Here is a 26,528-nt window from a genome sequence, read left to right on the forward strand (position 1 = left end):
AACACAAAGAAAAGTCGATCATGTAGAAGCACTTGAGAACAGTAAAATACTAAAAAAAAATGTTCATCTTTCATTGGATTTTTTTTGTCGATAATAATAATTTTATTAATATTCAGTTCTCTTTTTTATTTCAAAATCGAATGATATTCATATTACATTAATAATAAAAATAGATATGTATTAGTATTTTTTAGCGGAAAAAATGGAATTAGAATAAGCAAGGAGGCGCCAAGCTATTTTTAAACTTGTAGTTCTGGATTAGGACTTCATAAACTCTTCAATAATTTATTTGAACATGTATATTCTTGCTTTTTAGAAATCTGTAGGTACCTTTGGATACCTTGGCGTAGTTATGCGAATCGTCGGAATAATATGTGTCAATGGATTCATCATCAGAATAGTCATATTCATCAACCAAATACAGTACTATTTTTTCCATTTTAGGGCAGCTCTTTGCAATATTTCTGGAAAACAATTCTAGGTCTTAAACATTTTTTTTCTTTTTGGACTTTTTCAAAGATGATACTACTTACATCAAAGACTCATTTTCCACACCTGGACAACGGGAAATGTTCAAGTATCTCAAGTTGCGACAGACTCCTGCAATTACTGCCAAAACTGGTGATATGTCCCTCATGAAGCATGGTGTGAGTTTTTCAAGATTGATCCATTCCAAATTTGGTTGCTTCGCAAAGAATTCCTCAAGGCATTTTTGCGAAATTGTTCTTTTGTTACAAATAATTTCCAGTGCCACGAGATTGGTATTGTGCTTGGCAAGAATATACAGGAAGCGTTCATTGCAGTACATGCCACTTAGTGACAACCTGGTCAAGTTCTTGCATCTTACGGCAATCGTATAGAGAGGTCGGTAGTAGATTGTCTTGCATGATTCGATTGTTATATCTCTGAGATGTGGATTGTTCCGTAGAAGACCACAAAGTATTGCGCTTGTAACATACCTGAGGCGTTTCAGCGTAAGTTTTTGCAGATTTCTGCAATATTTAATCAACGCATAATATTCATTGTTGATCACACGGCCTTTAGAACTATGAGGAATACACAAATCATAGTCCTCTAATAAAATAACCCGAAGATTTGCAAGTATCTCATTTCCTAGATTCAGGCAATCCGGGGAGCATTCTCTGAAGTTGAAGATATCCTCCACACTCAAATATTTTGCAATATGGGTACATGCGATATCCTGCACAGGAAGGTCAAAGAGCGTCGTAGAAAATACAGGATCCTTTTTCTCATAATGCGCTTCTTCGATAATTTCGAGTTTCAGACGCTTAGCCATCTTTTTAAGGGGATTTTTTGGAATATCAGTCACTATGATTGTTGAAATAAATTCACTTTCCGGCAACTTCCCAACGACAAAACATGAAAAAACAGATGGAAGGGAAACGAAACTTACCGTGAGGTGAATATTGATGCGGTGCGGTTATGACAAATTCACCATTTCTAAACTAGTGATAAAATTCACCAATTCTAACGTTCTAAACATAAAGATTTCAACGGAAATCGCACGAGAAAAAGTGACAAAAAAGATAAAAGAATCATACAATGATAAAAAAATAGTCATAAACGAAGTCCAATTAACCCTTTGACGACTGTGAGTCACCGGAAACTCAAAAAAAAACTAACTTTTTCACAAAAAAACGTTTAAGATTTAAAAAATAAAATGGAGACAAAGCGTTTTAAGCTTCGCGGAGTGCTCGAACTCACGATACGATATATAGAGTTCTACGTGATGATTCGTTTCCTTAGAATTTTTGGGTTATCAGCTTAATTACCGATTTATACTACTCCATAAATTACCACAAAACTACAAATCTTATCCGAAAATCATTGAAAAAGATTTTCCAAATTTTGAAAAAAAAATCAAGGGGTAACTCATACTGAGAAACCCTCGTCAATTGTCCGAGAAATGCTTTGGGAAACCAGAGAAATCCACTTTTTGCATCGCGAAACCCGAGAAACGGAGAAACCCAAGAATTGTATCGCGAAATACAGTGCTCGCTCTCTAATCCGGATCGGCGTAATCCGGACGAGTTATCGACGGTTACATTTAAAATAATTTTGAGGTCATGTATGCATGTGTGTTCAGCAATAAAAAAGAATTACTGTGATATTTTTGTTTAATAAATGAAGTATAATAGCATAATTCTCTAATTATGTCTTTTTAAGCTTCTTTAAAACTTTTATTATAATTCTACAAAAAAAAACATTGTATGTATTATATTTTCTAGACGTTGAACAAATTCAAAAATTCCATCCGGATGAAGCGGACATCTGTCATATTAAGCAATTCCTACTCCAAAATTCATCTTTATAGGACTTCTTTGATCAAAGCAATATCATTTTGCTCTTCTTGCTCAGGACTCGTCTGGATGAAACAGCCCTATGACCCAGCAACAATATGTGAAGAACGCGAAAAATTCGAACTTTGATAAAATGTTTGCCACGATTTAGTGGCACTGTCTCTACGAAAGCAGAACAACAGAAGTTCCCGCAAATGAGCCTTTTTCTGCCCGTCACTCGACGTTTTTAAACTCTATGAAGAAATATTTTTTCGGACTCAAAATAGGACTACAGTAGACTCTCTCTCAATCGGGAATATGGGGCAAAATGTTATCCGGTTTAGCGATAGAATTTAGCGTCAAAGCCTTTGTAAATTCCACAAAAAGCGCTCAATTATAAAGAATCACGATAAAATAGGAAGAACTACGGCGAATTTGAGCGAATTAGCTTCATAATTAAACGTGAAAATTATCAACAAAATTTGTCGCCCGATTGAAAATGAGCCGATTGAGTAAGAGTCTACTGTACAGTAGACTCTCGCTAATTCGGATCTTTTAAGATCGGGCTACTTCTTAATTCGGGTAGCAGTTAAATTTGAAAAAAGTTTGTTGACATTTTTCGAGTTCGATTATGATTATCAAATGAATCAAATATGCTCAAATTTGGTATGGTTTGTCTTAGTTTTGATGTGATTTTGCATTATTGAGGGATTTTCATGCAATTTACGATATAATCAGTGTGTAAACTCAATATCTACAGTAGACTCTCACTCAATCGGCTCTTTTTCATTCGGGTGTCAAATTTTGTTGACAGTTTTCACGCTTAATTATGAAGCTAATTTGCTCAAATTCGCCGTAGTTCTTCCTATTTTATCGTGATTCTTTATAATTGAGCACTTTTTGTGGAATTTACAGAGGCTTTGACGCTAAATTCTATCGCTAAACCGGATGACATTTTGCCCCATATTCACGATTGAGAGAGAGTCTACTGTATATGCACATGAATAGAAAATCGTTGCATTTCAAAAAGTTTGTAGCCCGAATTTCTGTCTAATTCGGTTGACATTTCGGCCCCATGCCCGAATCCCGAATTTGAGAGAGTCTACTGTAATTAAATTTAATTTAGTGATGTTCAAAAGAAGAAGAAGAGTGCGAGAGAGTGAGATACACCTATGCAAAACTTTTGAGAAAGAAAGGGATATTAATGTTGACTTCATGAAATTTTCCTAAACTGTGTGGCGAAACCGTTAGATTATTATAAAAAAAAAAAAATTATTATGGGGGTGCGGGGAGCGGCTGTCAAGCATACGCTTTAATGATCACTGAATTTAAATTCCTTTGATAGAATTAGAATTAGATAGAATTTAAATAGAATAAACAGAATAACTATCCAAGATAACAAAGTGGAAACCAGAATTCAAATCAGGAAAGAGGACAGGCTAATTTTAACAAATTGCATCACTTTCCGCGAAACGAAAAAAAACAACAAAATGTATTTCTATCTTTGCCAGGCTATTTTTCCCAAGTATTTGAAGGCCTAATAAAGTAACTAAAAATCCATATACCAACCGTAATTTGGATATTAATTGCGCAGAAATAAATGATTCAAAACCGCCCAGAGCGAAGATGCGAATGGGTTAACCTTTTAAGGACGATTAGGTGATTCGTGACCCATAGAAAAAATAATTTTTCCTGACCACCTAAAATAATTTCTTTCTAATGTTTGTACGGAATCGCAATGTAGAAGGTTGTGGGAATCTAGGATTTTTTTTTTGCAAATCTTCAACTATTTGCTAAGTAATAAATATTTAAGCTCAAAAAGTGACGAGTTTACAAAAAAAAACGCATTGATGAATGATTATTATTATTATTTTTTATATTCTCAAATGTTTTAAGCACAAATCTCTTGGCACTAGAAACTACAATAACAATGCATAATATTTTTAATACAAACGAAAATTAGTGAAATTTTTTTCATATTTTCATGCTACCAAAATAAAAATTAATTCTCAGTGTTTTTTGGGAGTTGTTTAAAATGTTTAGAATTTAGAATTTTCTGTGGTTTTTTAGCCGAGATCAGACCCAGAGTGGCCGCGCCGAGTATTCAATCCGCCGCGGTTTGGTTTGGTTTGAGAGGGAAAATTTCTTTGAGGTTAAGGACTGCTAGAGTTGAGTGAAAATGAAAAACCGGTAAAAAATCCTTAGGAAAATGTAAGAGTGAAATCGTAGAATGTATGTAAATAAAAAAGTAAGCCAGAGAAAATGTTCAAACTGCCTGGAGATTTTGTTTTCTAGTGATATGAAGGATTTTAATGGGAGTTTTCATCTTGATACTCGCAGGAGTTATTGTGATTTTCCATATTTTCCAAAAGCTTTTTCTTTTTATTGGATTACCAATCAACTATTTCCTCATATTTGGCTTGATATTTGGTAAGTGGAATAAAACAAATTATAAATTTAATCTATAATTTCTTGAAACAAAAGCTATTTCTTCCTCCGCTTTTTAATTTTCTAAACTTTTTCTTGACTTGGGGGCTCTTAGTCTCCCCAATCCTAGTTTTTCCTTCACTTCTTGTATTGTCGTTTCGGCGATTTCGCTTGCTCTCTGAGCCCCTTCTTCCAGTACTTGAGATAAGTATTCCGGATGCCGGGAAAAGGCCTCAATTCGCATCCGGATGGGATTTAGGTGCTCCACTACAGCCTCTGCCACCCTTGCTTTGTATTTTCCCGTATCCACATCCTTGTTCATTGCACAAATCTCTTCAGGGGATTTTCCACTCATCAGAGAGTGGATTGTTACGAGATTTGATACTCCCGGACGAACTTCTGGATCAAAAGTCACCTCGGAAGTGAAGTCAGTGATGGCTTTCTTGACTTTATCTGCCACGGTGTCAGGGGAATCGGTCAGGTAGATAGTTGATTTGGGATCTGAGTCGGATTTTGACATTTTCTTGCTAGGATCTCGTAAACTCTTTATCCTGTTGCTCAAATCATTGGCCACAAGGGCATGGCAGTGAGGAAAGGTTGCGCCAAATTTCGTGTTGAAGGTCTTTGCAAGGTGCTGAGCCAGTTGAAGGTGCTGCACTTGATCCTCACCCACGGGAACATGGGATGCTCTTTAGAAAGGTATCGTTAGGATTGCAGAAGGGATTTCTTTTTAAAATGTCATACTAACTTGTAGAGAAGGATGTCTGCTGCTTGAAGGACTGGGTAGACAAATAGTCCCAGGGGGATTTCTTTGATCTTTGAAGACTTTTCCTTGAATTGGGGCAAGTGGCCAAGGCGGGCCATTGTCGTGTGACATCCGAGAATCCATCCTAATTCTGCATGCTGCTTCACATCCGACTGGAGGAAGAGTGTGGACTTTTTCGGGTCAATCCCACAAGCCAGGAGGGCTGCTGTCATATTTAGAATATTATCCCTCAATCGGATGGGATCTTGTGGCAAGGTGATTGAGTGAAGATCCACAATGCAATATGTGACATCTTCTCCGGAATTCTGTAGCTCAACCCAGCGGGAAATTGCACCCAAATAGTTGCCAATGTGAAGGCTTCCAGTTGGTTGAATCCCTGAGAAGATTTTCCGTGGCCAGGAAGGCTGGAAATAATTTCTTTTTAATGGTCTTTCCCTTTAAGAAAATTTCCTTCACAAACCTTCTCTGTGCTGTAGGAACTGTGAGACTTTGGGGATTTTAGGTGCTTGCTGAAGAGTCTCAATGTCCTAGAGATGTTCATGGTTCTAAAACATCTAAAGCCCCTCTTCCTTGGAGAATTTCTTGAATTTTTCCGACTATGAGTTTCAAAACAAAGCTCCCTAACCTCACTTTTATGGTGTGCATGGTCTCCGGCGAATTGCGGCGAAATTCGCGCGCTTTTTCTTACCTGGGCCATGTGCATTATTCCGGACAGGTAATTAATAATATAATGCTCTTTTCCGCGTTAACACGCAAAACCATCATTGAAGCATTCAATAAAGTATGTAAAACTAACCACTGGGTGGTATATTACATTGATTGCATAAATTACTATGTAGAATTTTTAAATATGCAACTTTTCATGCAAAACATATCAATTCATTGCGTAATACTTCCAAATTACTGATTTTTTAAAAGATTTTTTTGACTAAAGCGATGAATCATACATTTTAAGCTTCTTATACCACCAGAGATGGCCATAAAAGTATATAAAAGACCTCCACTTCTCGTGCAACAGACACTTGAGTCTTTTTTCTTCCCTCTGTGCACTCTGCATTCCAATATGTTTCTTGGATGTTCTTCCCTGACATTTACCCACTCACCATCCCGTCGCCTGACTCACTACCTGTCCGCTTTGACTGTGTACAGTGCAAACATGAGAGAAGAAATGTCGGTAATTACCTCGATTCCAACACAAATACATCTCGAAAAGCACGAAGAGCATGATGAAAAGGTGGCCAGAAGCGAAACCAGGGGATTTTTTTTTCTGATTTGCGTTCTCGGATGAGATACAAAATGCAACAATTTTCTTCCAAGAATCTTCCATTCAGTTGGAACATTTTGGCAAAAAGTAATCTTCCCCATTTTATTGCTCAAAAGGAAGATCAGAAAAGAATAATTCTGGCCAGAGGGTCACGAAACAAGAAGAAGATGTATCAAGAGAGAAAGATATATTAAAAAAACCAGTTCTACAGCAAAGGAATTCATATAGAAATTCAAGTTCTTACTAACGAAACCTCTTTCTGAGGGAGCCAGGCAAATTAAGTTTCAATCGGAAGACGAAATTTTGGAAAATTTACAAAGTGTTTTTACAAAATTATAAATTTTTAATTCCTTCACGGATACAAAAATCGTATGGTCTTCTCTTAGAATTTTCAGTTAAATGAAATAATCGAGATTTTACTGATCTTTTATTCGATCTAAAATCGAAAAAAGTAATTGATACCGCACATTTAAAAAGCTTAATTTTGGGAAATTAAATAACCGAATAAGATCTTTAACTCTTTAAGGACGATTGGAACACCGGTGTCCCATAAAGAAAATAATTTTTCCTGACCACCTAAAGTTATTTTTTTCTTATGTCTGTACATAATTGTAAAGTAGAAGGTTGAAGGAATCTAGAATATTTTTTTGCAAGTCTGTAGCTATTTGCTATGTAGTAAATATTTAAGCTCAAAAATAGCGAATTTTTAAATTCTCAAATTCATAATTGATTTTATTTATTTTTTATGCTCCTAATATTTTTTAAGCAAAACCCTTTTGACAATAAAAACTACAATACTCATACGTAATATTTTTCATTAAAGCGAAAAATATTATTCATTGGTATTGTCAGAAAAATTATTTAATTTTTTGGGATATTTTTGTCTCTATCGTTCATAGAAGCACAAAATATACCGAATCAGACTCTGTTGGACTTTTCAAAGTTAGATGTAAGACTTATCATTGATTATGTTTCCCAGTTTAATTTTTATTGTTGATTTTCAGTTCGTAAGAAGTGTCTCGTCGTTAAAGGGTTAATCGTTTTCTTCTTCGAAGAAAGGAATAAATTGTACAACAGACGATCAGTGAATTACTTTTTTTCTACTTGTTCTTTTTTATGTTTCTGCAGTTAAACTCGATCAGGTATCAGGTCCATATAGCCACTTCGCTCACTTTTATTCACATACGAGCTTAATCTCTTTTCGTTTTTTCCAATTACTAGGAGAACTGTACCAAATTTCGGCCAGCTTGTAATTTCGGACACTTATTTTCTTCCTCAAATTTCCATGATTTTTTAGTTTTTTATACTCTAGGATGGGCAAGGAACTATGAGAATCAAGGTGGCCAAAATATTACTCTAGTCTAGGCTATATCTATTCATTCATTTTTCATTCATTCATTTTCAACCGCTTATCCCTAGTGGGGTCGCGGGCCCATGACATCCAAATTAGCAGCCCACGCTTGTCGATCCTCCGCCACTTCAGGAAGATGTTCGGGTTCGATCCCGAGGCGTTCCAAGGCAAGATTCTGAATTTGATTCAGCCACCTTGTCCTAGGTCTGCCTCGAGGCCGAGGTCTCCTCACAATGGCTTGCATAGCTTTTCTGGGGAATCTTTCTTCATTCATGCGTTGAACATGTCCATACCATCGAAGTTGTGATCTCTCAACCCGAAGAAGCAGCTCCTCGACTCTTAGTTCCTCACGAACGGCCACATTCCTCACTCGATCTCTACGAGTGATTCCCTTAACCGCTCGAAGGTACCTCATCTCGGCGGCTATATCTATATTTTCATTAATTTTAAAATGTATTAAAAATGGTTTTTATTTATAAGGATAAGGTTTTTATTTAATTTTTCCCGCTGAAATTTTGAATATCGTAAAGTTCTTTTACATGTCAAAAATAAAAAAAATAATGGTACACTCAACGATATGAACATATGGCTTAAAGTAAATTTTGGAAAGTTGGCCAGTGCGGAATGTCGGACATTACTAATTTTTGAGTTAGTCAACTCAATCAACTCAAAAAAATCAATGAAAAGTACTCTAAAATTAATTACTAAATTATTACTAGATTATCAAAATCCGAATTTTCAAATTGCTTTGTCCGACATTGCTATCCGACTTTTCAGAGAAATTTCTTAAGTCTTTTATCTATGAAATTCCTGTAATTTACTCTGGATTCCAAAACAAAGTCGCTTGGACGTCGTCAGAGCGTCATATTACGGATAGTACTGAATAATGTGCCAGTTATTATATATATTATATTACGACGGCTGTGAAACAATGATTCTAATTTATTTTATGAGGAATTATCGAAATTTTGAATTGCTTTCAAAGCTCTCGGACTGAGGTTAAATTCACGTAGGGTAAGGGCTCATAATTTTGCCCAGTCTGCTTATAAGCATCGATGTTCCAAGTTTGAAGTACGATATTTTCGATACTAATTGACATTTTTTTACTCTCTTTTCAGAAGGGTTATTTAGAAACTTAGGAAGCTATTTATCGTCTTATTTTTACTAAAATTAGTTTTAATACGTTTAAAAATGAATTGATATGTAGAGGTGAATTTGGCTCTTCTTTTGGACAATTTGGTAATTAATTTGGACAACTTGGCTGTAAATTTGGACAGCTAATCTGCCTCAACAGGATGCCCATTGTTCTTTATTTCATGAATCAAATCTTACCAAGTCGTCTTCCTGTTCATGTAAGGGAAACGTAGAATGTCACAAGAAGCCCGGAAACTTTCCATATCATTCATTAAAGTGAGTTAACTTCGGTACTCCAAGTACGTGCGGATTCGCTCATTCCCTGGCCTTTCCGGGAGCCTTTCAAAGAATTTCTCACTACATCTCTTTCGTAGAGATGATGCTTCTTTGTTTCTCCAGGAATTTGTCTAACCTAGTCATCACAAAAGCTAAAAATTCACGAAATTTCGTGAGAAAAACACCTGTCCAAAATAAGGAGTATCACTTCACTGGTAAATGTCTTAAAAAAAATTCCAATTTTTCACACGAAAAATCTAATTCACAAGGCAAATCTCACTTCAGGTCAAATTTACAAATCACCACTAACGTGAATCAACACAATATTCAATGAATATTCAATAATATCACTCAAGAAAAGCGAAGAAACATTGTTAGCACTTCACCACAGCTAAATAAGACTGAAGTAAACACGAAGTTCTGTCATATTTTTCGTAAGCAATTGTTCACACTGAATTTTCAACAAAGCAATTTTAACTCAAATCATATTCAAAATTTAACGTGTTTAGTGTTAAGATCTTCCAAAAAGAACAAATATTTAGATAGAATTAATTATTCATCAAATATTGGAATGAAAATCCATCATTTTAATCAATTTATTTTTAGTGTCCAATTTTATCCTCAAAGTGTCCAAAATAAGAAACTGGACAAAATTATGAGCCTTTCCCCTATGTACATTCCTAAATCTAAATCAATTGTGAGGATTGTGAGCTTCATTAAAGATTTTTCTTAAAATAAATGAAACACTTTACTTTAAGAATTTAAACCTCTAAATCTAAATGGTAAAAAACACCTTAATTTTTCGAAGCTAAATCTTTGAAATGTCATGAGTGCATTTGCATAAATCGTAGTTCATTTGAGATAGTAAGGTGAAGTTAGGACAACTTTCTTGACCCTTGGTTAAATGTTTGAAATATTTCTTGAGACTTTTCGAGTGGAAGAACCTTCCTAAAATGCACTGGAGTCACAGACGAGAGATTCCGATCAAATTCTCATCCAATTCTCCCTCTCTTTCTCTCTCTCTGCCACTTTGTCGAGAGAGTTCCGTTTCTATATGAGCCTGAGAATGTGTTTGGCGCTTTTCAATCGAAACATACCTTTTCTTGTGTATTTGCTGCCTCAATATTTTCCCACACAGTCTCGCCAAGTCTTTCGGGGAGTCTCTTGGGCAAGACTTCTCTTTAGGAGATCCCAACCCAAGTCAGTTTATTGAGTCTACTTCGGTGGGTCACGTTGTATCTCAGTCTCGCTCCCCACATTTTGACTACCTTTTCTTGATATTTTCCTCATTATTTTGGTACACCTTAAGACAAATTGCATGTTCCTGCAGGTGTGCGTGCGTTAGAAAAATCTTTTGAGTAAATTTTTGGAAATTTTCTAGTTACAAGATCACGATTGTGTTTTTTGGAAGGTAGTTTTGCATTCTCGCGGGATTCTGAGGAAGGTTTTGTGTGCTGTTTTTTTGCATGATCGTGAAATAACCAGCGAGAATAAAAACGAATTGTTACGTGTTGTTTTCTGTGGAGTGCACAAAAAGCGAGAGAGAGAGAGAGAAGAAAACAGAGACATAATAAGTAGAGTTAAATTTTTGTAGACTTGAGAGTTTTTTTTAGTTAAGTGAATAAGTTTTTTCGATTGAATGCTTTTGAGTGGCCAAAAAAGTGTGCAAGAAAAAGTTTAAAGTCCTCAATAGAGAATTTTTTGGATTAAAAATCAAGGCAGAAAATACCCAGTATTTCCATCTGGAAAAAATCTTAAGAAAACATATTGTACTTAAGGTGGAGTTAAGGTGAGTCTTGAGGTGTTTCGTCGTAAACTTTCTACACTCTATACACATAAGATCTGAGATTTTTATCACGTTGAAAAAAAATCACTGTATTGTGCAAAAGTCTCACTCAATGTGCAGGAAAAATGGGATGGAGAAAATGTGCATAATTTTCACTCAATAACACTCCTAAGAAAGTTTCTTCTTGAATTGCCAAAATGACCCACATTCTATTTCCAAAGAATTAAACTCTGCTGTTCTCCTTCGTTCTCAAATGCATAAAATTTTATGTTGGAAATTTCGAATTTAGCAATACTTTTTTTTATCTCGTTGACTCTTTTCTCTCAAGTTAGAGATTGTCTTCATCTGTCGAACTTTATCTATTTTTAGTCACATAAAATCTCAAGAGTGAAATTAATTTTATTTCTCTAACACGTGACAAAATCGTCACAGTTTCATACACAAGAAACTCAGAGCATGATTTTGTGGCTCTTCGTTGCTTCTTTATTATAAAGTACTTTTTCCTGAGCATTAAATTTTCAAGAGGCATTGACCAGGTAAACAAGAAAATCTTTGTAGCAAAATGTATCAAAAATTATACTACTCAAAGACAATTTATTGACAATCATCAAATAGTTAACCCTCGGGTGGTCATGCAAAGTCTTATAGGCTCCACACTCTGCGTACCTTCGGGCTTTGAACAGTTTTACCTTTTTTTTTTTATAGATTACTTTTGTTACTACGGAAAATGGTAGGGGAACACTAGTTTTATAGAGAACACCTATTGGCAAATGGTAGAAAATAGGGTGCCAATAGGTCACGATAAGATTTCTTAAAGTTGCAATAAGTGTTTCTTCGACTACTTGAATGGATAGCAAGGGCTTTGGAGTCCTAAAATTCAGCCTGTTGCTTTTTCTAGATTTTGCACAAGACAAAAAAACAATATGCATCCTTTTAAGCTTTAAAACCTAAAAAATATATCGATCGTTCGAGAGTACAGGGACTTAACTTCAGTCAAAAGTATACTTCAACAGCTTTGATTTTATCTGGCTCTTATACTTGCCTTTTTGTAAAAACGGATCGATAAATTTTGAAAATTTTCCATTCAAAATATTATATAATAATTATGGCTAGAGTTGCGCCACTTTGATACGACTGAGCGACATAATAACTTTTAAATATAAATTTTTATTTATTTTTTTATTATTATTCTATTCAAAGTCACCCACGTTCCAAATAGACCTAGGCTCGGAAGTGGTTTTATGTTCTTTTAAATTCAGTATGAACTACCCACTTTCTAATGAAATTGTACCAATTGATATTGTAACATAAAACATACAGTAGAGTCTCTCAAATCTGAATCTTTCAAATTCGAACGCCGGTTGGATTTAAAATGTCAATTGTAGGGTTATGTTAAAAAAATTCGTGTTGTGGATGATTAAAAATCATATGTCCGTGCTGTTCCCTGAACATTTACACACATTATGTGCGAATAAAATGAAAAGGAAGTATGTTACCACTAAAACTTGTGAGAAATTACGGGAATTGGATTCAAAGTGCAATTTAATCTCACATAAATTCAGTTAGTTTTAAAAATGTCGTTCGAATTTGGGAGGTGAGAAATGTCAAAAATACCCCCCAATCGTTCGAATTTGAGAGACTCTACTGTACAACCAGTGAAGGTATTTTTATTGTTTTATTCCGGAGGTTGGAATCGACGATAAGTCAGCGATGGCAGCATGGGAAGGGGGCAAAAAGATGAAAATAAGATGAATAAATTGAATTGAATTAAATTGAAACACATCAAAAGCTACCAAACCTTGAAAACTGCATTGTTTTTTAGATTGATCTAAAAAACAAAAATCGCATTTACATCGTTTTCAAAATCATGTTGATAAAATGAATTAACTATGACACAGTCGGTTTTTATTCACATTATATTCTCCAAAAAAAAAACAGAAATTTCGTTTAGTAATTTTTAGAAATCGTCAGTTGCGGCTACCTCTGTCGTATCTGCATTTCTTTTGCGTCAGCATTTTACGCAAGAGGGGACGTCTGGTATTGTAGTTGCTCCGAATGCAAATACAAAACAAATGCAGATACGACAGAGGTAGCCGCAACCGACGAAATATCAACGGCAGTATAATTATAAGAAAATATCTAATTCTTTAGATATTGTCTATTTTACTACAAAATTGCAAAATATAATTTTTGTTAGAAAATACTAGGGATGACTGTTTAAAAATATTTCAATGACAAGATATTTCGGATTTTCCGTTTATTATTTTTTGATTTAAGTATTCTTTGATATGCGAATTTATTGGTCAACCAATTATAAATTGTTCTTCATATGAATCACCGTTTAAGTAAAATACACCATTATTGAAAATCATTTTTAAATTCAAAATTAACAAACAATGAAAAATGGGATTCATTCAAGCTAAACTATTATGCTCAGCGCACAATAACATTTGTCCTGTAAACATGTTTTTCCATTTCAATGAGAGTGAATGAAATCTACATCTAGTCATCTCGTTCTCTCTCATATAGTAAGCCTCAAAAACATGTTTGCAAAACAAAAGCTATTGTGCGTTGGGCATTTTGACCAACGCACAATAACTTTTGTTTGTAAACATGTTTTCAAAATTTCCTATGAGAGTGAATGAAATGCAGATCTAGTTGTTTCGCTCTCTCTCATAGAAAATTTTGTGAACATGTTTACAAACAAAACTTATTGTTCGCTGAGCATTATGTCCAACGCACAATAATCTTTGTTTTGTAAACATGTTTTTGACATTTCAGTGAGAGTGAGTGAGATCTACATCTAGTCATCTCGCTCACTCTCATAGGAAATTTTGAATCAAATCAAAAGTTATTGTGCACTGGGCATTAGAGTTCGAAAAATTATAAATACGAAATAAGAAAACATAAAAGCAAGAAAATTCATTTACAAAATAATAAAATTTTTGACCTTTCAAAATGACTCAAAATGTGATGTGAACTTTGAAGGTGTCAAAAAATGTTTGTTTAATAATAGATTAAACAACACGTTCTAGAGGCTCTAAGTTAACCTTTTGTGCTGTCCTTTTTGTCCGACCACCCGAGGGTTAAATTTCTTAAATTACTCCAATTACAGATTTTTCTTTCACGAAGATTTTTTCCATATTTTACTTTATAGTTCTTATCTATCAATCTTCTTAAATTAATCTAATATAAGAAGCAGATATTTGTTTTAATTACCAATAATATAACTATAAAAAAATTATTTATTCATCTTGGTATTCACATAAAATTGGATTGGAATTTTTTCTGTTTATTTATAGCTATTTGTAAAGTAATTAAAAGAAAAATTTATAACAGAAAAGAGGTATTTCTTTCCTTCTTCCTTATGTGCAAATAATTTCTTCTTACGACTAATAATAATTACAATTGGTTTTTCTTTCTTGCGTTTACTTAACACATAAGCTAAGTTTTTTCGGCATTCGCAAACTTATTGACTCTTATACACGTGTTAGTGATATTGAAAAGTGCGACTCAAAGAAAACCTTGAAGGTACAAATAAATTAATTGTGCATACCGAGGATATTTGGGGGTTTCTTCCTTGAAATTTAAGTCTATCTTCTAAGAAAAATATCCTGAAGCAAAGAGTAAGAAAAAAAAATTTATTAGTCACTCGAGTGTAAACAGGAAAATCCGGCAGATGTTTGTGTCACGTTGTGTGGGATGGGACAGAAAGAAATTCTATCTATCTTTTGAGGTACAAAAGAGATCATGTGTCTTTTGACCTGAAGGGAGTTACTTCTTATATGGAATAATATTATAAGAATACTTATGGGTTCCCAAATTCGTTTACATTTTATAAGTGCTGGAAATATTTTGGGGAAAGAGGCAAAAATTAAACTTCCGCTGGAAATTCCATATAAAACTGGCGCTTGTTCTTTTGATGGGCTTTATTCCAACAAGCTGAAAAAGCGTCTTTATTTCCTTCATGCCATTTAGTGAAGGATTTTCCGAAAAGTCCACAGATTCTCAAACTTTAACACATTCTGCTACTTTTTTAAACATACTAAAAACTGGACATAATTTAATTGTGTTGACGTACGAAGACTGAAGCATAGATATATATGGAAAATTTTAGTTATGTAATTAATTTCCAAAAGGTAAAATTTTTTAGAGTTCAAATACAAGTTTTTTATGATAAACTAGACTGTCACTTCTTCATGGATAACACTTCTTATAATAAATTTTCGCAAATTAGACGATTCCTAATAACAATTTTTCAAGATTAAAGTTTAAAAAGGCACTAGAGAACGTGTTTCAAAACAAATGGCATTACATTTGAGTTCATTGGAAATGTATTCGAATTTTTGACAAGTATAAACTGGTTACAATTGGTTATGAATCCATAACTAAGATTGTGTTAGTTCTAAGTGATTTTGGGCGAGCTCTTCAATGATTTATAAATCGGTTCAAAGTCGTTGTAAATACTTAAAAAAAAACTTTAAAAAATTGAGAATGTATATGTGAAATATGTAAATCAAAGTTGTGCAAGAACCGTTAGAAACCGAACAAACGTCAAATATGACTTGTACGTCAATGGTCAAAACGCTACCTGAACAATTTTGTTTTGACGTTTATTCGGTTTCAAACGAGTTCGAGCATTTCCCAAAGCTGATATGTTTTTCGCGGTTTGCGGAATCTTTGTTTTTTTTTCATTTTGTTTTCTACACTTTTGTTTTTCCCAGTTTGTCTTTGCAATCTTTGTCTTCGGTATTTTTTGTTCTTTGGAAATCTTGTCTTTTATATATTTTATTAAATAAAATAATGGTATTACAATGGTGTTTTTTGAAGTTTTTACTTTCGCCCTTCAAGGCAAAGGGAAATTTTCTGTGTTTCGGTAAATTTTTAGACTCGTCCTTTGGTACAAAGGGAAATTTTCTGTGTTTTGGGAAGTTATCAGTATCGTCTGTCGGGTCAAATAGAAATGTTCTGTATTTTTGGGATGTTTTTAGTTTCTTCCTTTGGGGCAAATGGAAATTTTCTGAGAAAATGGAAATTTTTGGAAAGTTATAAAATATACTTGTGCAAAATGTGTTACAGTTAAAATTTACGAAAATTGTGAAAAATTTATGAAAGACAAGATTTCCAAAAACAAAGTTTCCAAAAAACAAAAATTACCAAAGACAAAGATTCCAAAGACAAAATGAGAAAAAGAAAAGTGTAAAAAACAAAATGGAAAAAGCGAAGATTCCCGATCCCGTTTTTCCCTTTTTTAAAAAATAAATTTATGTTCCGATAAATTATAAGTTACTTTAGTGACTTTCGATTTTTGTTAAGACTAAAAGTAGCACTTTGTGCTAAGAGAACATGTTCTTTACTAAAGTTTTCAATTCTTAATACTTTACAAATTCTTTTACGTTTTGTTTTTGAAAAAAAAGTATTTTATTTAAAGGTCTCTACACATTAGAATCATTTTTTTAAATTGTTTTTTTTTTAAAGAAATTTTCCCTATCAATTGTAGGCAGAAACGTCATTTTTTTAAACGCCATTTTTGACGTAAATTTCGCCTAGTTTTTAGACACCATAAGTGTGAAAACAGTCAAAATCCCAAATGGGCCGAAATTCCGAACAGCCAAAATCTCGAAACGCTAAAGTCTCTAAAAGCTAAAATTCCGAAAGTCAAAAAAATTAAAAATTTGGAAGTCGAATTTCCCAAAAAAAGCCAAAATCCCGAAGCCCTAAATCCTGAAAGCTAAAATAATTAAAATCTAAAATCCGGAAAGCCAAATTCTCGAAATGCCAAAAAACCGAATAGCTAAAATCCTGAAAAACCAAAATCCGAAGAACCCCGAAAAGATGACTATCTTTGAAATCTTTCTCTCTTGGATTTCATTTGTTTTTTTCTTCACATTCTTCCAGGACTGATTTCGGCTTTAGGAATTTTGGCCGGAACCGGTGAAAACAACGTAAAGTAAGTCAGAAAACGTGTTTAGAAAATTCCATATTTACCTGTAACATTATTATTAGTAAAAAATCCGATTTGAAATATTAATCCCTAAATCCTCAATTTGTAACTCAAATCGTGTGAGTCGGTGTTCATTCTTGTGAAAAAATACACGAAATGTGTCCTGAAAGGGTTAATTAAACGCCTTCATATTTATAGAAACTTCAATTAATATTTCGTAGGAGTTTTATCTCATCAACTTCATTATCAAAGTCGCAATTATACTTCCCACATTGCTTCACCCTACAATAGATGTCTTGTCCTGGGTCAGGGAAATATGAGAAGTATACATAGGCTGAATTAAAAATCCTCGTTTGAAATGGAAAACAAGTTGAGAATAGTAGCGAGCTTTTTGAGGGCGGTAACCCAATTCGATGAATGCGACCGGCGCCCCATGAATAAAACATCTAACGTTATCGATTGTCCGCATCTCTTGACTAATTTATTCATAAGAATAGTTTCTTGTAGGAGCTTTCGAGAGGACATTCTTAGGATGAGACCAAATCTGACGCGTGTCTTTTTCTAAGAATTATTTATGAACTAATTCTCAGCAATATCTCCAATCTGCACGTTTTCCGATTTAAGATATATATTTGTATTAGGAGAAAATGAAGAAATCGCGCATTTTTCACTTTCACTCGAGCTCTAGCCAGACAAAAGAAATTGAGTGAAAAAAATCAATTGATTGTCACACTGAAAGTTCAATGAATTCGCAATTTAAAGCTTTCAGTGGAATTGTTTTCCTAATATACGGAACAGGGTAGTGCTCCAATTCTCTACATGAAGCTTTTTTTTCCTAACTACACCAATCAATATAGAGGGTAATATTTCTGAATGAAATAACACAAAGAATGTGACATGTTTGATGGGAAAATATTGATCGTTTTGGAAAAGAGGGTGATTGTAAACAATGAGGAATTCAAAAAAGTTTAACACAAACTTTGTTTTTGCAATAATACAGTCAGTTTTATTTACTTCCACATTATTAATTTGAAAATTTCCAGGTTGTATTGTTTTTTTTTATTATTTTCTTATTTGTTTTAAAGCGAGAACAATTGAGGAAATTAATTTTTTCATACTTCAAAAGAAATACAGACCTGTGTCAAAAATAGCAATACACTAAATAAATTTGAGAATTTGGATCAAACTTTAGTGGATATATTGCAAAATATTGTTAAAGTTTTGAGCAATATTAAAAATTGAATAATAAAAAAAATGTTTCTCTAAAAATTCAAAATGCATTTCTATTTTAAATACAGTACTTATTCATAAACAAAAAGAATATTTTTCCATACGTGAAAATTGAAAGCTAAAAATCTTCCGTGTTTTCGAGGGAATTGAGTGCAAAAATGTGAAAGAAAATCGCATCAAGAAAAATGTTACAATGGAAATAATTTCAGAATGAGATGTGAAATTAAATTGTCCACAGATATTATATTTTTTAAATCTCTTGTTTTATTCTCTCTTGCCGTGGAAATTGATATTGTGATTGGAGAAATGGATTTTTTTCATTATTTCTTTAGTTTTCTATACAATTGCGCAGGAAAATTGGGTTACTTTTGTAAAAGAGAGTGGTATGTACAAAACTATTTAGAGTGGGAAATAAAATGAAGAGAATGGATGAGGAAAAAGGGTGGTAAAGTCGCTGAATGCTCGAATTCGGGAATTAGATGCTGTCGCTAAAATTCATTCTGCAATAATTTTTTGAATTTCGTAAAATTCTTTATATTCTTTATGTTTATTGATTCACATCTCAATTGATTAAAACCGTTTTCTAAATGACACTAAAACTTTATCAAAACTGTCCACAAACAATACGATCAAATTACGTATAAATAACTTTCTGCGGTTCATCGTTTGAATCGAATTCTAATTTATCTTTTGGACTTGTCAAAATCGGTTAGATAAGGGTTCGATCATTACGAAAGCAAATAGATCAGCCTAGGAATGCTTGCGAACCCGGTAAACTTATTAAGAACGATTTGAATTCGATAAATCCACGAGAAATGTTTAGGAAACTCACGGAAAACGTATGAATTACACAGGGAATCTATAGAATTCACGGGGAATCAAAGAAATTGACAAGGAACTTAAGAAAATAACGAAGAAACCACGGGGAATTCGAGAATCACATTTTAAGATGTTGTTCCTTAAACTCCTTGAACGAATTTGACTGTATAGGAGAGACTGGGGCAAAAAGTAACAAAACGGATATTTTATTTTTTTTATAAACTACTCGAACGCCCCAGAAATTTCTAATTAGCGCAGTTTTATAGGAAATTTACCGCTCTACAATTTTGTGACCATTCTCAAAAATGCTGGGGCAAATAGTATCAGGCATGTGATATTATTACATTTTGATTCGTTTTGTTACGGGATTCCGTAAATTAAAAAAAAAACCTAGATAACATATTTTCATAGGAAATTTATTATAAATTATAAAAACGCTTTTCAAGCTATTTTGGAAAAAAAGACACACAAAAGACTGCAAATCGTTTGACCAATGCAAACTACAAGCATTGACGTTTTTTTTGCCGTGAGATATCATAAATTGTTTCGGTTTTTTTTTTACTTTTTGTTCCATACCTTTTGTTACTTTTTACCCCAAGTGATCGTTCTTAATAAAAAGATTTCTTGAGAGAAGAATCTTTGTAAAATTCTAAAATAGATAGCGGCTTCGTATTCAAAGAATCCAAATCATTTAGGAAATAATCATCAGTGCATAAATTTTGAATAATAAGTAAATAATGATTGATATATTCTTCAAGGAGAATATTTCAAAAATAAGGCTAAAAATTTTGATATTTTTTATTTTCTAAATTCCTTGTACGGATTCTAGAAATATACAACATTGAAGAAGGTCTATGGATGCTATTTATGGAAAAAAATTTAAGCCGCTATCTTATTTATCTTGGAAGATATTGAATTTTTAAATTTTCGATTTGTGACTTTTTGCCCCAGTCCCCTATTTCGTCTTTTCAGAATGAAACTGTTCTAAATGTATTTCCTTTGTATCAGCATTTGTTACGACGCATCATGATGCATCTTGCTATGATTCCAAATACTAAGAAAATGCGATTAGATCACTTTCATCTTGAAGAGACGATTTGAGTTAGCCCTTGAAAAGTATTCTCTTCCTCCAGACCGTTTTTAATGTTTGACCTTGAAATACTTTTAAAAGGGTTAACAGGAATAATTCAATGGCATTATTATCGTAAAATCTCTAAACGAAATATATCAGGTTTAGTTAAAAATGAAGTATTATATAAATAGGGTAAGTGTGCCAAATTTCGGCATAGTTGCATGCAAGCGTCGAAATCTCAAGTTTGAAATGTAATATTTTAAATCCAAATTGATTTTTTTTTATTTTTTCTTCTGAAAAAGTGTTGCTTGGAACCTTGTAAAGAGTTTACCGTCTTGATTTACTGTAAAATCATTCTTAATACATTTTAAAATGAATAAAAATACATACATAGCTTTGGTGCCCTATTTCGGCCACCTTCATTCCCATAGTTCCTTGCCCTTCGGAAATTCTTCCAATATCTTTTTCACGTTATCTCGTTTGTCGAAGCTACATTTTTTGTTATTCTTTTGCATTGTATAATCTCTAGAGTACGTAGAATCTAAAAGTTCGTGGAAATTCGAGGAACAAAAAAGGTGGCCGAAATTGCAAGCTGGCCGGAATTTGGCACACTTACCCTAACTGTCTCTGATGAGTCCGAGCAATAAAATGTCAAGCCGTATTTTTGCATCATAGAAAATTTTCAAAATTCTCAAACAAGTTTTGTTAATCTATGAATGTCTTAATAATATCATTTGGACAATTGCTTTACTGATTGACCTGTGGATTCTTCGAATATGTCACGAGAGATTTGCGCAATTGAATATGATGACTCATTGTAAAAGTCTATATATTCATACTTTTCTGTTTGTTTCTCAATTTCCTCCTTCAGAAAATTTTGTTTGAAAAGATATTTAAGGTTGTCTTTGCGAATGCTGAGCAATATTTTCAGTGTCTGGTGAAAAGACGATGAAGTGTTTGATAGAAAATAAGAAAGATATTCAAGGGAATTGCGCTTCAATGAACTTGATTCTTTATTAAGAAAAATTACTTTGATTCAACGAAAAAAACCACAAGAACTTTTTATGTGGCAAATTGGAAGAGAAAAGTTTCTCCTTCTATAATTCTTCACCACAGAAATCAATTACTTTGATCCTAAAGAAAAAAAAGAAGGCGGAATTCTGCTGATTATCATTTTGTTCTGTGCACGAATAACACCCACTTTTGTTATCACAAAACCACTAAAAAGCCTCCATTTTTATCTAAATATTCCCCACCACATGGTCCCTTCGATGGCCACTCAACAACTGAACATTTCTTAGATAGTTTATGTAAGTGCTAGTGCAATTTCGCTGTTAAAATCATATACTGGGGAAAAGTAAATTAGCAGCAATAAATTGCAAAAACATAGCTTAACTGTGTAAAAACGATGTTGCATCAATTAAGTAAACATAGATTGAAATTATGTTGCAGAACTGAAAAAAAGGAAAGTCAAAAATCTTACTCAATACACAAAAAGATAGTTTAAAGTCACTCATAAAATGTTTAGTGACTATATATCATATTTTGGGATTTTTTGATTTTTTTTATAGAGTATTCTTAGCGGATGTTTAATTGCTGTGAATTTAATAGCTTGGGAAGAAGATTTTAAAAGGTTTACTGAACTCTATTATGACCAAACCCAGCTGAAAAAGATTTGATCAGATGAAAAATACTTTGCAGAATGCCGTCCTATTATGTCCCAAAAATCGGTTTCGCATTAAATAGGTACTAATGATGAAAAGTTTGAATAATATTCAATTTTGTACACTGTATTATTGTTATAGGATAATCATAAATGATTGGTTAAAATCGGGTCGGACAGGTCGGGGATTCTAAGACCTTTTAAATAACTCTAAACTTGCCTTAATTGGTTTTTAATCTTTAACATTGAAAAATCATTCGTGGAAATTATTCAAAGCTGTTGATGTTCATATTTACGTTAATCAACAAGTCGCAAGGCTAAATTCAATACAAAATTCTGAATTTTGCATTGAATTTAGCCTCTGGATTTGTATTATGTTATTTTTACATTAACAAATTCCTCGTTGTATAATTTTCTTTTGCGAAAAGTTTATATAGATTTTCGAAAATAATGTTTCTTGTATTTTTTCATTATTTTTATCAAGTTATTGAATTATTATAAAATTATGGCATTAATGATTTGAAGGTGGATACATTCTAAAAATTTTGCGGGTATGTTATGTATGTTTATGTTTTTATACAGATGATAAAATATATTCTTTTTTGAATTTAGTTTACCAATATTTACATTAGACCCTCAATATCATGCGTCCGCCGCCGACTTAGAGTTGATGACCAGCCTCCAAAGCCAAATGGCGGAAATACTTCTTCTCAGGCTGTATGTCTTATATCGTAATTAAATGCAATTTTTAATTTATTTCAATTTCAATTTATTCAACAAATTGCTTTTGAGCTTGCACTCTTGAAAGTCTAATACACAAAAAAAAATTAATTACAGAGATACTTATAAATAATAAACAAATAAATGTGGTCAGGAAGCATTCTTTTGCGCCCACCGGCGTCTAAAGTGACCAACCTACTCTAGAATAAAACGGTTTAAGATCTTTACTTTTGTGTTTTTCTTTAAATTTTCTTCCAGAAAATTTTGAAGATAAAATCACAAAATAAATATAATCCATAAACCAAATGCTACAACTCAGATTTAATTTTGGTCAGTAAAAAATTTAAATTCGGTCGGTAATGTGTCAGGCATCACACCTTTTAGATCAGAAAAATTTCGTGATATTAAAATTCACATCCCTTTCTTTCTCACACGTTTTGTATATCCCTATCACATTCTTTCGTACTAAAAATTCGATTGAGCTAAATTTAATTTGTTGTGATGTTCAAAAGAAGAAGAAGAATGCGAAAGAATGAGATGAACATATGCAAAATCTGTGAGAAAGCAAAGGATTTCAATTTCGACTTTATGACATTTTCCTGATCTAAAATGTGTGCCGCGGAGGCATAATAATTTAAATTTGACTAATTAAATTTTGTCAGCATTCCTCTTCTTATTATGAGCATCACTACAAATTCAATTTAGTTCAATCCTATTTTGAGTGCGAAAGAGTAGGATAATATTTACGTAAAAAGTTTAAGAACAAAAGGAATGTGAATTTTGATTTGATGAAATTTTCCTGATCTAAAAATTGTGCCACAGATATTATCTGTTCATTAAGTTCTAAAATAAATTATTTAAAAGACATTAGCTCAATATAACATGCATATACTAATATAAAATTTAAATTGATAATAGTAATAATACTATAAAGAGGACACTGGGGTACCACCGAACATGGGTTATCACTGAACACTGATTCTTATTTCTAAACTACTTGGGCTATGACAATCATTTTTTCAATAGATAAGCATCTTTATAGTAACTATGAAATCATACAAGTCTCGTCATTTAAAGTCTAGTTAGTATCTAATTAAAAAGTCGCAGTGTTCGGAGCTACCCCGTGTTTAGTGGTGCCCCGGGTGCCCCAGTTTACTTTTCGTCAAATATTACTACAGTTACATTAGCGATGATCGAGCGAATTGGGCGAACTTTAAATGTTTTAAAAAGTTTAATCCGTTTCGTCACCATTATAGTCACATCAACATAATCGGTTGATATTGATAGGCAAGTTAAATTGGCGCCTAATACCTATATTAAATGTTATCCTTATGCTTTAAACTAGAATTGGAGGAGTGTAAGATGTTCACAATTTGTCTTTACGAAGTGAAAATTTCCATTTGAGGAGCATCAAAAAGATAAGAAATGTCGTGTTTCTTCATTTGTCTAGCATAAATGTTTATAGACATTTTACCAAATAAAAGCAATAACGAAGAAATGTAAAAAGCAGCTGAAGAGTCAATGAAATTAATATTTTATTGTTTTTCTGAAATATGTTTCTGTATTTTTTATGAGTGGTTGATTCTAAGTTCTTGTGTCCTCAGTCCCTCCAACACTTTCTGTCTCGGAATTTTTTTCACGTGGGTTGTTTTGAAGGATAGTAGCGTGACTTTGTCAACAAAATGAACTCTCTTAACCTTGCTCAATTCCTTTAAAAGGGAGTTTATTGGTGCGGGGACAGATTATTGAAGTTCCCACGAAAATATACATGAAAATGTCGATTGAACTTTTCTCCTTTCCTCTGCAATGTTGTTTAAGGTATTCCATCCCTATGTTTGTTTCTTTTTCTTACTTGATAAATATACTATTGAGAATGTCAGGTTATTATTTATGGAAAATTATGCAATTATCTTTTATACCAATGACCTTAGAAAAAAGACGCACTATTCTTGTAGCAGTGTGAGAAACCGCCTAATTTGCATACAAACATCTTGCACGAAACTTTCGTCCCGTGAGAAATTTTCTTAATATTTTTTGTTCACCTTCATCGTTTATTCTCTGAGAAATTGTAAGAATTTTTCATGATGTGGCATCTTCTAAATTCTTCAAGTATCTTATCTTGATTTTAATATCTATCCCAATTTATGTAATTCTCTGAGCTTTTGAAAGCTTTTTTTTTATTTTCACTTTCATCGCCAACATTATGGTTAAAAAAAAGTTACAATAAACTACGATGAATCCCCACTTTTGGCCCAATTCATAACTATGTAGGGAAGAGCGGGGATGGTTTAGACATGCATGGTGTCGATATAGGGAAAAGTGAGACAGCTACGGTATGCGTGGCTATATTGTTCAAACGGTCAATTACAATTCAAATTTAAAACCATATTGCAAAGTTGATAAAACACATAAAACATTAAGTATAAGTAAATAAATAAATAAGTAAATAAAATCCGTGCATATTAAATAAAGTTTCTCTGTTGTACCGACGGTATATATTTTTTCTGATCAACTTTAAAGCGAATAAATTATAATAATGTCCGTTTTGGTTCGTTAATGTTATTTCACATCAAAAATGCTTGATAATACGGCTGCTGTAGACTGTCGATCTAAACAGGAAATTCTTTAATTTCTTTTAAATGGCAGCATAGTAATTTTTTACAACTTTTATTTTTTGGGTAAATTTTGATGCAAAAAATCGTTAATTGCTTAAGAAAGACATAAATGTTGTTTGTAATTCATTCGTGGTAGCTTAGTAAAGACGTTTTTGAGTGTGTTTAGGTTCAGGGTAATCAAATCACTGATCAATTTCTAAATTGTTCTTATAGCACTAGGCTCTCTTAATGTGAACATACTAGAGTAGGGCTGGTTTCAATGGGTTAAGTCGGATCAGATATTGTGATTAAGTCGGATTAAGTTGGATCAGATGATCTGTGAAAGAAAACAAAAACTTGGTAATTTTTTCATAACAGCAAACCATTTTTCCTTTTTTCCTTTATTCTTTCCAGTACACTCGTCTGTTCAGATGAATATTCTATACTCTATATACTTATATTTCGATGAAAGGTAGATGGTAAAACAGTGTAACTTTAATTAATAAGCCTATTCACCATATGTAGATATTGTTCTGATGTTTTAAAGGACGTCGTGTTAAAAAAAAGAAGAAATGATAAAGATAAAGTTTAATTATGGTTTTGTACATTTGAACTTTATACTTAAGCTTATGCAAGTGCATAGCACTGTTCAATAAAACAGTACAACTTAAATTAATAAAATCTGCTTTAATTTGCAATGTGTGTTAATGATAAATCTTGACTTTAAAAGGGAATAAAAATGAGAAAAAATATTATAGAAAAACAAAAAATAAAAGATATGCGTTACAACTGTGCAACGAGTTTAATATTTAGTTTATACGTTTATATAACCCACAAGCCCTGAGATCTTCCGCGTAATTTGTCCTGAAGACCTGAAGAGTAGCATCTCAAATTTACGCGCAGATTCCCGTAGCAATTTGCATTTCCTGAACTCTTCCAATGACTTTTTCACATCATCGTTTTCATAGAAGCGATGGTTTTTTTCTCTGGACATTATAGAACTCAAAAATTGAAAAAAAAAACACAAAATGAATAAGAAATTTAGTAAAGCAAAAGATGTTGCCGGAATAGGCAACACTACCTCACCGGAGAGACGCTCACAAAGTATATACTTTTTTACGCGAAATACAGGATCCAGCTGGGAAATTTCACCCGAAATTTAAATATTGATTCACTATTAAC

General features: G+C 32.9%; 4 protein-coding genes across 7 annotated transcripts in view; 1 reads left to right on the forward strand and 3 right to left on the reverse strand.

Moving 5' to 3' along the window:
- Positions 1-26,528, reverse strand: part of LOC129802838 (low-density lipoprotein receptor-related protein 1) — a 231,471-nt gene that overhangs the window by 93,346 nt on the left and 111,597 nt on the right. The window lies entirely within an intron of this gene.
- LOC129802865 (uncharacterized) lies at positions 93-1,863 on the reverse strand. The gene is made up of 2 exons (XM_055849054.1): positions 534-1,863; positions 93-464 (listed from the first exon to the last, which is right to left on the reverse strand). The coding sequence occupies exons 1-2, from the start codon at positions 1,295-1,297 to the stop codon at positions 278-280; spliced, it is 951 nt and encodes a 316-aa protein (XP_055705029.1). The 5' UTR covers positions 1,298-1,863; the 3' UTR covers positions 93-277.
- The window catches only part of LOC129802855 (rab11 family-interacting protein 3), a 75,570-nt gene continuing 53,463 nt past the window's right edge, over positions 4,422-26,528 (forward strand). Inside the window, exon 1 of one of the 4 annotated variants that reach the window (XM_055849019.1) lies at positions 4,422-4,730. In XM_055849019.1, the coding sequence (XP_055704994.1) occupies positions 4,613-4,730 (118 nt within the window). In that variant the 5' untranslated portion in view covers positions 4,422-4,612. The remainder of the gene's footprint in view (positions 4,731-26,528) is intronic. The other 3 variants (XM_055849017.1, XM_055849015.1, XM_055849018.1) reach the window with 3 other exon arrangements.
- LOC129802859 (tryptophan--tRNA ligase, mitochondrial) lies at positions 4,662-6,140 on the reverse strand. Its single transcript, XM_055849046.1, has 3 exons — positions 5,954-6,140; positions 5,476-5,897; positions 4,662-5,416 (listed from the first exon to the last, which is right to left on the reverse strand). Exons 1-3 carry the CDS (start codon positions 6,032-6,034, stop codon positions 4,804-4,806), a joined length of 1,116 nt encoding a protein of 371 aa, XP_055705021.1. The 5' UTR covers positions 6,035-6,140; the 3' UTR covers positions 4,662-4,803.

The sequence above is a fragment of the Phlebotomus papatasi genome, chromosome 2 (genome assembly GCF_024763615.1).
Source record: "Phlebotomus papatasi isolate M1 chromosome 2, Ppap_2.1, whole genome shotgun sequence".
Taxonomy (NCBI): Eukaryota; Metazoa; Arthropoda; class Insecta; order Diptera; family Psychodidae; genus Phlebotomus; species Phlebotomus papatasi.